Source organism: Epargyreus clarus, unplaced genomic scaffold, assembly GCF_041222505.1.
Source record: "Epargyreus clarus isolate Ecla_fem2 unplaced genomic scaffold, WU_Ecla_fem_2.2 ptg000026l, whole genome shotgun sequence".
Taxonomy (NCBI): domain Eukaryota; kingdom Metazoa; phylum Arthropoda; class Insecta; order Lepidoptera; family Hesperiidae; genus Epargyreus; species Epargyreus clarus.
The window spans coordinates 6,134,252-6,148,623 of record NW_027332233.1 but is presented as its reverse complement, the minus strand read 5'-3'; the positions used below and the strand labels follow the sequence as shown (position 1 = coordinate 6,148,623).

Genomic DNA, 14,372 nt, shown 5'->3' with positions numbered 1-14,372 from the left:
AAGCAGCTGACCCCCTTGAGAATATGCCCGGGCAAAGAGGGTAGCCTCGAGACCCGAATAATCCCTACCCACAAATATGGGGGCATATTGCAAACGCATACGCGGCATATGAGAGACCGGTGGGTATGAAGTCCCTTCATTCGTATAGATATAATATTTTCAGATGAGACATGGCCTATGTCCGCACGGTTGTGTAACTGTACGGTAAATATTAATACATGAAAGCAAACTGTATAAGAGAATACGTTGCTTGTATAAATGAACCCTCTTGAGCTACGTTTTCATTGCGTTGTCCCCTTTTATGCTTAAGAGGCCGCCTAAACGGTCAATTATATTGTGCAAAGATTGAAAGAAAGATTGAGCGAGTTTAGTTTTTATTGCACCATCTTTTTTATTACATCGTGTAGTGCAAAGAGTATAGTAACCTATGGTGTAGTGTCAGTAACGCGCAATATTTTTACTTAAATCAAATCAAATCGTTTTTTTTTAACTTAAAGTAGGTTCTTTAAAAAGCACTTTTTGAAAGTTAATACATCTACCGACATTTCACAAGGCATTTCGTAATGGAGAGATTTATTCTTAATCAATACTATTCTCCTACTGAACACGAAAACATTGTGCAGTTCGTATTATTGTGCAATATAATTGCTCGTTTGGATCGGAACGCTTTTCAATCTTATTGTACATTAAAAAGTATTGTACAATGATATTGTAGGTCTAGGCGCGGCCTAAGGATGCTCCGTAGACGCTTCCGTAAAAATGGTATGCATCTGCCTTAAGATGACGGAATAGTGGGGGAAACCAGCCCCCTAAAATAAATGGGAACATCCCTATGATAACTGCTAACTTCACACTGACCCTTTTTGACAAATAAGGAATGTCATTTACGACATTGACAAATATTTCAAACAAAAATGTAAATAAGAAATATAAAAACTACAATAACAAATAAAATGAAAATTTGTAGTATACGAGTATTGATATTTATTAGTTATAGCTTTATAAGCACGTCTTCAGCTTTAAAACATAATGATATACGTAACCACTTAGGAACCCGTACGCCATACAGGTTTAAATGTAACAAGGATGAATCCAAGTTAAAATTTCCCAGTAAGCAAGTAAAATTATATTCTAATAAAAATTATGATGAGATATTACTAAATTTGGCTCTTATATAAATCGGTTTTTTATACCCCAATTAGCTACTTTTTAGTAGTCATGTCATGTCATTGATGGGGAGTATTTTACTTGATGTTAATATCCTCCAATATATTTTAACTACAGTTTCAATAGTATAAAGTTTTAAATTTTTGGCTCTTATTAGTTCTTGATAAAAATCCTGTCATTTATTTACTAGAAATTAATATTATTTAAATTTTAAATACTTTGTTTATCACTTCATGTCTATAAATAACAAAGTGAATTAAAAAATATATCAGTGAGAAATTTCTTCTATTATAATTTTTCAGGTTGTAGAGATAGCAAAATATGGATGTTGGTGCGACATGGAACAAGGTTACCGAGTGCTAAAGATATCGTTGGCATGAACAGCACTCTTAGAGACCTGAAATATGAGATTCTATTGCAGCATAAGAGGGGAAAAGGTATCTAATGGTTTTGTACTGATTTGACTTCAGCTATGGTTTTTGCCATTGTAAGAGGTTAACCTTGATATCCCTGGGTTTATAATGAATAATATTATTAAACTTAATGCATTTACAGGTTATAGTTTATTTTTGTTCATTCTTTGTGTGTTTGTCACTGTTAGTATTATGCGGGAAAATTTATTTAGGTTGTGAATTATTGTTAATTATTTATATTGATATATAATATAAAATTTGTTGATATAAGATATTATGATCTTGGACAATTTTTTATTTTATTATTTTTATATGTATATCTAATGATAAGGCAGACACGCTACCCAATGAAAAGCAGTCACCATTGTCTATGGATATTTGCAACACTAGAGGAGACATAATTCATCACCGGGTTTGAAGAGCCTCAGAGAAAGTACATTCTACATTTTGCACATTTTATTAATTTCTACTAATTTCTTATACAGGTCAGCTAACAAATGATCAGCTAAGAAAGCTGGAAGAGTGGACTAGTGATATAGAATTGGATAAAGAGAAGTTTCTTACTCTGGAGGGGCAGGATGAGATGGTGCTCTTGGCTGAGCGGATGCAAAAGAGGTTCCCCAATGCTATCAAACATCAATATAACAATAAAACATTCCAGGTAAATATTTTTTTTATAATTTTTTTATTTGTTTATAAATATAGATATGAAATCAGTTTGTGTCCCTTTAGGTGATAACTATCATAGGTGACATAGTTATATCATCATCAAATCTCCTTCACACATCTTATATTAATCGAAATAATTATTAATCAAACATACTCCTGAAATACTTATGTATAAGTATATTTATTTTAATATACTATTTTGATATTTACTACATCTCTAATTTTAGAATAACTACTTTATGTACCTACTTTATATGTTATTTTGTTATATTAATTGAGTCTTGCATAAACATAATTTATTATATAACTATTGATTTATATTTATTATTATTAATAAACTAATAATTAAATATATAATTTGAAAAAAAAAACAAAACCATATTTTATATATGAGGTTAAATGTAAATGTAAGAATAAGAATTATAACAATTCTTTAAACCATAACAACAAAGATAAAAACATGAAGAGTGACATCTCCTTTAACAGATGCCTTCAATATTAACCATTTTACATCTCTTACTACTTTCAGTTTCGCTATACAGCCACACAGAGAGCACAGCAAAGTGCTAGGTACTTCACACTTGGCCTATTCAACAAGAAAGATGCCCAGAATGTTATATTTACACCAGCGGCTAAAGTTGACACCACTTTGAGAGTATGTATTGTGAATTTTGTCTACAATATTTTTAAAAGTTATTGGCTTCCCTTACAAGTTTTGATTAAAGATTTATTTTGTTTCAATTTCATTATGTCAATGTGGTATCCAGTTCAGATAATTCTTAAATAAATATTTTTTCATTTGTATCTCAATATGCCTATTAGTCCAAGTTATACCTTTTTAGGTGCGCAGGTAAGGGGTAAATATATCAGTGAAACAATTTTTAAAATGGAAGTGATTATGCTTGAGAGTTATGATAATAATATTTGTTTATTATCAATTTTAAGATATGATACAGTACAATATTACTACACAATACACTGATAAGATGCAATTTTTTCTTCTTTTGTAGTAGTCTTAATTCTTATGTGTCTATGTAAGCACAGTGGTATATTTTTTTCCATCATTATAAAATATTGTTTAGTATGTAGTTGCTCAAGCTGTTTGCACCTGTAATTGAGGTGGCACTTAAAAAATCTCTCAATGTTTTATCAAAATAATTTGTATGCATCAGTGTTCTTGTTGGTGCGACTTTTCAATAAATAAATAAATAAATCATTATTAATTTTAATTTGACAGAACTGGTACCAAATTGATAATCTATAGCACCTAAATACAATTACTCCTATAATCCCTAGCAAGTACTTCACTTCTTTATGTCTATCTTTCAAAGAAGCATATGAACAATGTTCAGATGACACTGAATTTTTCAGTTTTACAAGCATTGTGATAAATGGCAAAAGAAAGTTAAAAAAAATCCAGATACCTACAAGGAACAAAGGTTGTACGGTAACACACGTGAAATGAACAACACACTGCAGTCTGTGTCAGAAAGACTCGGTCTTAATAGAATACTGCATTTGGGTTTGTAAATATAAAAAGTATTGAAACATATAGTAAGATTGCTTTTATATTTGCTGTTGATCACGTTAAACCTTGTTCAAATGCAATCACTTCACTATTTTACTTTGCACTTATCTATTTTATATTTATCACTTCTTTGTCACATATATATGTTGCTTTTACATTACTAATTTTTAGTGGATAGAGCCTTGATCACTAAAAGGAACCTATTAGTGATCGAAGGGATAGACGCTATTATGAAATTAAATTATTTTAATGGTAAATGTTTCAATTTCAGATACGGTGACGTTAATGTATAAAATTTGTGGTTATGAAACCTCTTGGCATAAGCATTCTATTTCACCTTGGTGTTTTGCGTTTGACCAGAAAGATGCTCAGGTCTGTTCTTTTTTCATATGTCAATACAGGAGAAGATCAGCTGCATCTTCTTTAGAACTTAGTTTTTGTCTTACAAGCGTGTTTTAGATACATCTGATGTAAGTGGTTACTGTCACTCTGCCACTCATGCACAACTGCAATGAACCTTGAATAAACTTGTAGTGCTATCTGAGATTATGTATAGAAGTGTGGCTATTCGAAGGCACTAAGTGGAAAAATCTTATGCAACCTTATCATATGAATATTTTATGCGATGTCTAATGTCTATGACATGAGCTGCTTAATATTGGAGATCTCAATGCTACAACAACTAAGGCAGGACATTAATTAATTGGGATGTATTAATCCCATCTTTCAAGGTGAAACACATTTCGACTCTTATTTTTTGTTGCAGAAACAAATCGAAATAGTGTTTTTAAGATCCTAAAGAAAAAAAAAATCTTTTTTATTTCAGACAATGGAGTATTATCATGACCTGAAACATTACTGGATGGATGGTTATGGTCATGAACTAACGTATCGTCAAGCCTGTATGTTACTTAAGAATTTGTTTGAAAGTTTTAGGTAAGTACTTATGTAATATATTTTCCATCAATTAAGACCTGGATTTTTTTTACATAATATTAGAGTAGTAGGCGAACACGCAGTCCACTCGATGGTAAGTGGCTACTACCGCCCATAGATATCTGTAATCAACCCCAGATTAGATTCCTACCTGAAATTCACCACAGATGCGCCACTACCCACCCCTTAGGATAAGCTGGAATGTCTTGAAATATTATGTACCTATCCCTATAATCCCTTCAAACCACAAAATAGCAGCGTTTGTCACTGCTGTTGAATATGCAATTTGTGTGACAGTTGTGCCACCGGAGTGACAAACCAACCACTGACAGTTCTACCACCTTTCTGCAACATTTTTATTGTTGTTACAAGTTTATGGTTGTTACTTGACTTACTACGTCGTTTTTTGTTGATTACAGTGAGAAAGGACCAAACGCCACTTTCCTGTTCGCACATTCCGGAACGCTTCTAAAGTTTTTGACGCTGTTACAAATGTATAAACCAGAGACGCACTTGACCGGAGATGCAATTGATCACGACAGGCACTGGAAGGCGTCCCATATTGACTGTTTTGCGTCAAATTTGGCTTTCGTCCTCTATAAGTAAGTATTGGTGTTATTAGTTATTAATTAAAATAAACAATATTGCGAGTCGTTTCTTATAACTGTTATGCTCTTCATTGGAAATATTACTTCACACTTTTAATACACTGCGCCTTTAGAAATGAAGTAAATAAATCAATGTTTAACAGAACTCAAAACAATTGAAATAAATTTTAAACATCTGTAATAACATTGCAATTTACAGTTTAAACTTAATTGTATTTTTAAATGTCGTAATGTTTTTCGATTATTGTGACTTAGATCATAATTATTAAGCACTCTAATGCAATATCTTAAAAATAGCATTTAAAACGATTATTTATTTAATATGATAACTACAATATTATTTAGAATTATATATCATTCTATTGCAGATGTAAGGACGGAGATAAAATAGTGGCGTTACATCAAGAACGAGTGATCAAACTACCAATGTTTGAAAAGGAACTTTTACCAGTGAAAGAGTTCATGGAATATTTCCACGAATCAGTGAATAAATGCAATTACACGGATATGTGTAGCCTAGAAGATTAAACATTTACAATGATAGCCGTAATATGAATGTATTTTATTTTTATATGTGCAATAGTGACCGGAGTCGTGGACTTGTCGAATATTTGTCGCAATCTAATAATTTGACGCTTATTACAGCTATATTTCAAATGAAATTATGTTGCATGGCTGATAAATATGTTCGTATTAAAGTTAATATTATGTATAACTAGATGACCCGGTGAACTTCGTACCACCTAATTATGAGTGACTATCTGTACCTCGTGGTTTCACTCGTGTAATTTATGTATTATGTCCATAAACTACTGGTAAATATTAGGAAATGGCCACAGGAGAACAGGAAAATAAAAAATACAATTAAATAAAATTCACTCTACCTCTCTGCACTCTGTTATTTTTTTACCGACTTCAAAAAGGAGGTGGTTATCAATTCGGCCGGTATCTTTTTTTTATGTATGTACACGAATTACTCCGCCGTTAGTGAACCGATTTTAATAATTATTTTTTCATTGTGTTATTTTTTATTGTAGGTTCTAATGAAATTACAAAGTCAGTGCATCATTGACTATTTAAGGGTCTGATAATGTGGCTCGGAGACAAAATATGTAACTCCTCAACCGATGGGGATATTTGAGTTGTGTTTGAAGATATTTGGTGTAAGTTCTAACGAAATTGCAAAGTCAGTTCATCATTGACTATTTAAGGGTCTGATAATGTGGCTCGGAGACAAAATATGTAACTCCTCAACCGATGGGAATAATTGAGTCGTGTTTGAAGATATTTGGTGTAGGAGGTTCTAATGAAATTGCAAATCATTGACTATTTAGTTAGGTTAGGTTGGAACACATAAGACAATATAAAACTAAGCGGGCAGGGCGCGGTAGCGCCCTGCGTGCGGGCGGTTCCAATCAATGTAAATTCAGACCGTACCTTAATTCATGATCACGTTTATACAATTTTATATTGTATTAATATAAATGTTATTATGTCATCACTAAAAAGGGTAAAAAAAAAATTTAACAAAAAATACAACCGACTTCTATGTCACTACATAGTAAAAAATAATTCAAATAAATGTTGGTTTAGTACATATTTCTGAAGTCGGCGCTCAATATATTTCGTTCGAATTATTTTTTACTTTGTAGTGACATAGAAGTCGGTTGTATTTTTTGTTATTTTTTTTACAAACACGCGAAAAGAAGTACCTATAACTTCAATCACGTTTTTTTTTAAAGAAAGTTTATTTACTTATAGTACTCTAATCGGGTTGTTGAATAGCTAAAAATGCTGAAACAGGTGTGTAAATAGAAAGGCGATTTATAACAGTCTTAAGGGTTGATCTAAAAAAACAAACAGTGACTCAGATGCTTCATTATGTCTTATGATAATTTTCTTAGTGCTCCAAATTAACGGATATTAAATTAAAGTTCCATACCCGATTAAATGTCCCTAAAGGTTGATTTTCCAAAAACGGTGAAAAATGTGTTCTATTATTTTGAATCAAAAAGCTAAATTCCAATTTTCATAGACTGCTTCAAAATCTGCCGATTTCTAAACGAAGTGTCTTCTAAAGCCAAATGCAAATTTTTACAGTTTTTGCTTCCAAATTAACGGATTTTAATATAAAATTCCAACCCCTACTTAACCAACTTAAGGGTTGATTTTGCAAATATCGTAAAATAGATATTTAATTACTTTCTATCGAAATCCTACGAAATACCAATTTTCATATAGATTTGCATCAAAACTGGGGGACTTTAATACAAACTTTCAACTCTTATTTATTCACGGAAACGCGGTCGAACAGGTTAAAAATATCCTATGTCCGTTTCCTGGTTCTAAGCTACCTCTCCACCAATTTTCAATCAAATTGGTTCAGCCGTTGTTGAGTTATAAAATGCTTCACGAAAACGCGGTCGAACGGGATAAAAAGTATCCTATGTCCATTTCCTGCTTCTAAGCTACCTCTCGATTAATTTTCAGTAAAATTGGTTCAGCCGTTCTTGAGTTATAAAATGACTTCACGGAAACGCGGTCGAACGGGATAAAAAGTATCCTATGTCCGTTTCCTGGTTCTAATCTACCTCTTTACCAATTTTCAGCTAAATCGGTTCAACCGTTCTTGAGTTATAAAATGACTTCAAGGAAACGTGGTCGAACGGGATAAAAAGTATCCTATGTCCGTCTCCTGGTTCTAAGCTACCTCTCCACCAATTTTCAGCCAAATCGGTTCAGCCGTTCTTGAGTTATAAATGGAGTAACTAACACGACTTTCTTTTATATATATAGATTTCATAGAGCACGCCATTATGACGCCATCTTTAATGCCATTATTATAATTGTAGATTTATCTGTTCTTTTGTCAATGCAAATAAAATACATTTAAAACCCTACCTCCCAAACTTACTACGCTCCATACTGTAATGCTTAGTAAAATAAAATTAATGAAAATTTACTAAATTATTATAATGTTCTAAAATAATCTTATGTAGGCGATTTGCTTTCTATAGCTAATGTTATTACCTTAATTATATTATAGTATCTGATGTAATGATTATATCTTTATTTGAATATTTGGCGGTAATATATATTTTTATTTAAATATCGACTTCGGTCACTATGTTTTTGATTGTTAGATATGTTAGTTAATACAAAGTGTTTATAATGTTGCCAGTTTATAACGAAGCTTTCTTAAATATAACATATACATTTGTTATAAGGAATAGAACAAATTATAAGTATGCAAGAATACATTTGCAATACAGTATTATACCATAGAATGCATAAAATAGAAAGATAAATAATGTATCTTTATTATTACAATTATTGTGCTAGAAATACGGTACAAATAACAACTGTAATTGTTACTTGCTTTTTAAAGCATTGTCAATTAAAATGTTTTAAGTGAATAATTATTTTTTGTACTGCTAGTACGTACTTAGCTTTTGCTAATAAAATATTTTACATTTAATGGCATTTTTACTTTTTCTTCGATATTATATTTTTTTGGAATCTGTAATATTATTTAACTATCTATAATCGACCACGTTTCTTTTGGTTTACTATTTCCTGTAGAATCTTCGGAACGAAATAGTATGTAAGAACACTTATATACAAAGGCAACGTGTTAAAATTTCAAGTTAATTTATTGACTACTTTTTTAGTTATGGGGCGCAAACACCTGCAGCTGTTTTTTTATATACCTAAAGAAGATAATAATAAGAAAGGTCGTTCGTTAAGGGTTCATTTACCTATGAGTTTGGCGCCAAGTGTAGACGACAGCTGCCATAACGGGCGTCTGGCATGAGGCTTGCATGGCCTATGTACAATTATAGTCAGAACATCGAGGCCGTAGTTTAGTCTAGATTCGTTCTACGTTTTCCCGCGCCCGACTGCCAGTTGAAATCTAGACATAACATTTTTGGGTTGCACATGTTGTCTATTTGTTTTTTTATTTATAGTTGTTCATGGTTAACAATAAAACGACTATATAACTAGGTATAGTCCGTGTCAAACTGCTAGTCCGCCCTGAAGTTGTTGCGAGCAGAAGTAGTCATATAATTTGTCATGGCGACGCGATTCATTTCTATATTCAGAGCGGACATTTCGAGTTTAAATAATTTAAGGGCAAGCTACACCCAGATGTTTATCTGGGTTTATTTTGAGCTTAACTGTTTAGTAACACCTACTTATTAATCGTGGTTTATACCTACAATAATTTTCATTTTCCGTCATCAATGGTAATGTAGTTGGATACTTAGTATTAAAATATAACACCTAGTATAATATAATTATAGTAAGTACTTTGAACGTAGACAACACTGTTATGTGTTGTAAATTGCGAAGGTAGGTAGAGCTCATGAAAAATTTAATATACACGCTCTTGTTACAAAGGATACACGAAGTAGATAGGTGACGTGGACGAACCGTCTTATAAAGGATTTAACTGACTGAGAACGAGTAGCTAGAACTTTCGTGCGATAATTACGAAAGTAGTTTAGTTTTTGAAAATTGTACTGAACTTAAAGAAACGTTCTTAATAGGCTTATGGATAAAAATTGAAATATATTTTCGCTAATTTCAGTTTATACTTTATTTACATACGACGTTGGCAAAAAATTTAAAGTGTGATTCAGGAATGTGTGGCGCCATTGCTGCACTTTGCAGCGACATTTTCCTATTCGTCAACGCCATCTGCTTTACACAAACCTATAAATATAAATCACTTTTTATCATTATAGAGCGTTTAAAACATTTTTTGTTTTACCACGGACCACCAAGAAGGAATAAATGTAATTACACGGATCTTGGAGAGGTCAGCTAGAAAGGTCAGCCCCCAATATATGTTCCACTCAGGTTTGTCATGCTATCATCATCTATCACTGATCTTTTATCTTCAGCGTCAGGTGAAATATAGGTTCGTCCGCACAGACCCGTCAAATACAGGTCTTTGTTCGTCCGTAAATTGAATTTTATTAAAAAAAAGATATCTCTTTTTTATATCTTTGCTAGTTTTTTATTCGCTCATTGTCAGACTTGTCTGTAAATATGACGCTTAACGACTAGCGTTCCTCATATTAAACTACGGCGACGTACGCCAGCACTACTTTGTACGTCCTACGTTCCTCCTCAAATGTTTACTATGCTCATCTTATATATAAAATTCTCGTGTCACAATGCTAGTTAGCGTACTCCTCCGAAACGGCTTTACCGATATTCACCAAATTTTATATGCATATTAAGTAGGTCTGAGAATCGGCTACTATCTATTTTTTATACCTCTAAGTGATAAGGGTTGTTCACCCTTAACATTTTTTTATTTATATGGCATATGGCAAGACAACGTTTGCCGTGTCAGCTAGTATAATATAAAATGTATCCATTCTAAAAAAGCATATATTTAGTGTAATAATGTTTAACTTTTTAGTAATTCCGATTTTTTTTATTTATAGTATTATTGTTATTTTTAAAATATTAGATTACAATAAAATGTTAAAAAATATCGTTATGGCTACACGTCATGTAACTGGCCGTAGGTATTTGCAATAAAAAAAGAAAAGTAAGTTCGGGCGGGAAAAAAAAGGCGGGATTTAAAGGTATAATATAGGTAATTATAGAATTTGCAACCTACCAACATAGATTAGTAAAGATTACTCACTCCTAACAAGAAAATGTACCCAGTTTTGAGAATTGAAATAGTTGCGTAAAAAAGTTTTGCCACGTCTCCGTGCTAAAATGTCCCTAAAATATTTGAAATTATTATTATAAATTATTTAATTATCATGTAAATTACGCAGTATTAGTTATTTATTCGTAAACTTTCTCTAAAAATGTTATTTTTTTGTCAAGAATTCAAAAAAAGAACTAATTATAATAAGCCATTTACGGCTTCATTCAATTTCAAGGCGGCGAAGTATCTTTACTAATCTATGCCTACCAAAAGTAAATGATACGCAAAATATAAATATTTGAGTAAAGTTGAACGATACTGGACGAATAATCGGACAAATTTTGTAAAGAAGTAGTTAAATATACTGAATCATCGCAGTTTTCATCGAAATGTGGAGACTTCAAACAAAGAATTTATGAGTGGTACATACCTACACATGTTTCAAGATAATGGGGTCAGGAACGATTAACAGTCATGCGAAACTAAATTGGTTCTTGCAGTAATCCACGGTTAACATTTTACGATTCATGAAAATAACATTGAAAAATTTAAGCGGTAGGTACCTCCATTATTTCAAAGGCCTACTAGCGGGATGAACAAGAAACGTTTTCTTTAGTAGTAGTAGTTTTTCCATTGTTGCTTCCTACATAGTTTTTCTACAAACATTTTTATTGTAAGTAATATTAAACTATGAATAACTTATCTTGGGATAATTGAAAGAACGATACTATTTAAAAATAGGGCTTACATAAATTCATTTACTGCTTTCGATCACTAATTCGAAGTATACTGCACATATTTTTTATAAATAAGTCATTTTCTTAACAACCCTATAAGCATTTTGGGCGTTGTAAAGGCTGACATAATATAAGGTATTGCGACGCTGTGCCACAATATTAACGTATCTTTAACCGTTTAGTATTGCGGCGCCGCATCGCAATGCCTGTAGGTACCGCAGCGTGAGACCATTTTTGAGACAAACAATTCGCAGTGTTTTACCGCTACCTAAGTTGCGACGGGCGGCGTAGCAGATTTTAGCAGCCTATAAAATAATTTATTATTGCTATGATCTATAGAAGTGTGCAATAAAAAATATTCTATCTACGGCACCCATTTATTTACGTCAGCAATTTCAGCCCTATGACTTGTCATGTGTGTGCCAACCACGTGATATTCAAACGCTAATTGAACTCTATTTCAGACAAGTTTATTCCATCTAATAATGATTAAAGCTCCACAAACAAAAGCTGTTAATAACATCACAGCGTTTGTAGACTGCATTATGGGCTAAGTTGTTTATGATTACATAAGACAAATTGGCGATTCATTACAAAATTCCTTCATAACTGCAAATTTGATTATTTTGGCTTGTACCAAACTGTAAATACTCCGTTGTCATGTCTGAAATGGAAGACTTGGAAAGTGAACAGAGCTTTTCGTAAACAATTTTTATTCAGCAAAAATAAGCCTAATTCTATGCTTACAGTGCCACCTGACATTGCCTTATGACAGTAGGGAACTTTAAGATAAATATTTGGACTGATGTGATGGATAAGCCAGAGGCAATAATGTGAGCTGCTCTGATTTAGTCAACAGGAATATGAATGTACCTATCTGTGATCGACTTCAGCTAAGACTTGTCATATTATCTCTCTCGTCGCAGGGATCGAATATATAATATGTATCTACCATAGATATATTATCCTCCTTAATAATATATCTATGGTATGGTATCTATGGCATGGCCAATGATCACTTAATATTTACCCGAGAACTTGAAGTCACAACATGTCACTTCTGTATCTGTATTGTAATTCTGTAGACTACATATTTACCTAATGGGTAGAACAAAAAAAAAACGGGTGCTTTTAATAATTAATCGAAAAGAACGGTGTACCCAGCCTTTTGCACTACCACAAATTAGACGACGCCAACGACACCTCATATGTGAAAGAATGAGGTATACATACGCTCGATACACATCGTCCTTCGCAGTCGGGTAAAAAAAGTATTCAAATTGATATGTACCAAAAATGTGGCAGTTCTAGGCATAAAGAGCTACATCCACGTTTCTACTAGGTAGTTAGGTACCTACCTACATACGGTTGTCGGGAATTATAGTCCTTGCATCGTTGGGCTAATCGGTTTGAACACTGTATCTAACAGCCAGAGCAACTTCAAAGGGCTAATAATAACTATACGAGACAAACTATTCAATGCCGTTCTTTATTTTGTCTCTGTGTAAAGGTACGTCTGCGATCACCAATTTGCTGCCAAGATACTCGTATCAGAATGATAAGAATTTACGATGTGTTTTTTGCTTATGTTATATTACTCGTAGCTAGCAAATAACTAAGTAGATACTTCATTGCAATAGCAGTACTAAATGGTACTGATATTGTAATGAATTATCTACTTCGTAAATTGTGTAACGTGTAGGTTTATTAATATTGAAGTGAACTGGTGCTTTCATTTACAATGTAATTAAAATCTAAACCTACGCATTAAGTAGGGTGGATGGGTGGCCACTGATAATTAAGGTTCATGCGCTTCAGAAAGCTCATTCGTTCAATCTTTGGTCCTCGTTTTAATGATTGGACATCACTCGTTAAACCTTGTCGGAGTCCATATGGGTTGTTTAAAAAACCTGAAACAAGTTGTCCACTAACGTGTACTTTCCACCAATCTGCATTAAGGTAACGTGGACTATGTACGTTCTAGAAGCCCTTTTCGCATAGGGAAAGACCCGTGCCTAGCAGAGCGATATGTTATGCAGCCAAGTTCTAATATCATTTACATGTTTCTATCTTTACCTTATATACATTAATTATTTCTGTTCTCAATAAAACCTGTACCCAATCAGCGCCCCTAGCGAATTGTGTCAGAACTTGGAAATTGTACGGGCCAATACGTAAACAAATACCAAAACAGTCATATTTGTCAAAACGTAAAACTCATGGTAAGGGTACTGTTCACTGTAGCGTTGTTGCCATGCTCATAATAAGAATGACACAATGCCGCACTGAAAATAATAGCACATTTTAATAACGCCATTAGCAATATTAATATATTCTGTACCTTGACATTTCACGCCCGTACCGCGCCCTCAGCTCTTTTCTTAGAAGTATTTTAAATGTCTTTTCCACGTCTCGCCCCGCCTTGTTCACCACTCCTTAGAAACGTTGGTAAAGACCGCAAAAGAATTTAAAATAATATCATTTAAGTCTTTTGAAAGCCTCTACGCCTACGCACATTTGTAATCGACCTCAAATAGAATTGGAGAACTGAAATCACTCCTACTACCAAGGATTATGTTAGAACGCTTCACGTAAGTGGAAGCAAGTGAATTTACCACAATCTTACCTCAACGCAGC

At 32.9% G+C, this 14,372-nt stretch overlaps 2 protein-coding genes across 2 annotated transcripts in view; both read left to right on the top strand.

The window, feature by feature from the left end:
• Positions 1–14,372, top strand: part of LOC140753335 (uncharacterized) — a 71,997-nt gene that overhangs the window by 22,621 nt on the left and 35,004 nt on the right. The gene's annotated exons all lie outside the window — the stretch shown is intronic.
• On the top strand, positions 873–5,970 carry LOC140753374 (multiple inositol polyphosphate phosphatase 1). The gene is made up of 9 exons (XM_073087933.1): positions 873–1,110; positions 1,470–1,604; positions 2,066–2,241; positions 2,779–2,904; positions 3,621–3,771; positions 4,049–4,149; positions 4,604–4,713; positions 5,133–5,315; positions 5,690–5,970. Exons 1-9 carry the CDS (start codon positions 954–956, stop codon positions 5,847–5,849), a joined length of 1,299 nt encoding a protein of 432 aa, XP_072944034.1. The 5' UTR covers positions 873–953; the 3' UTR covers positions 5,850–5,970.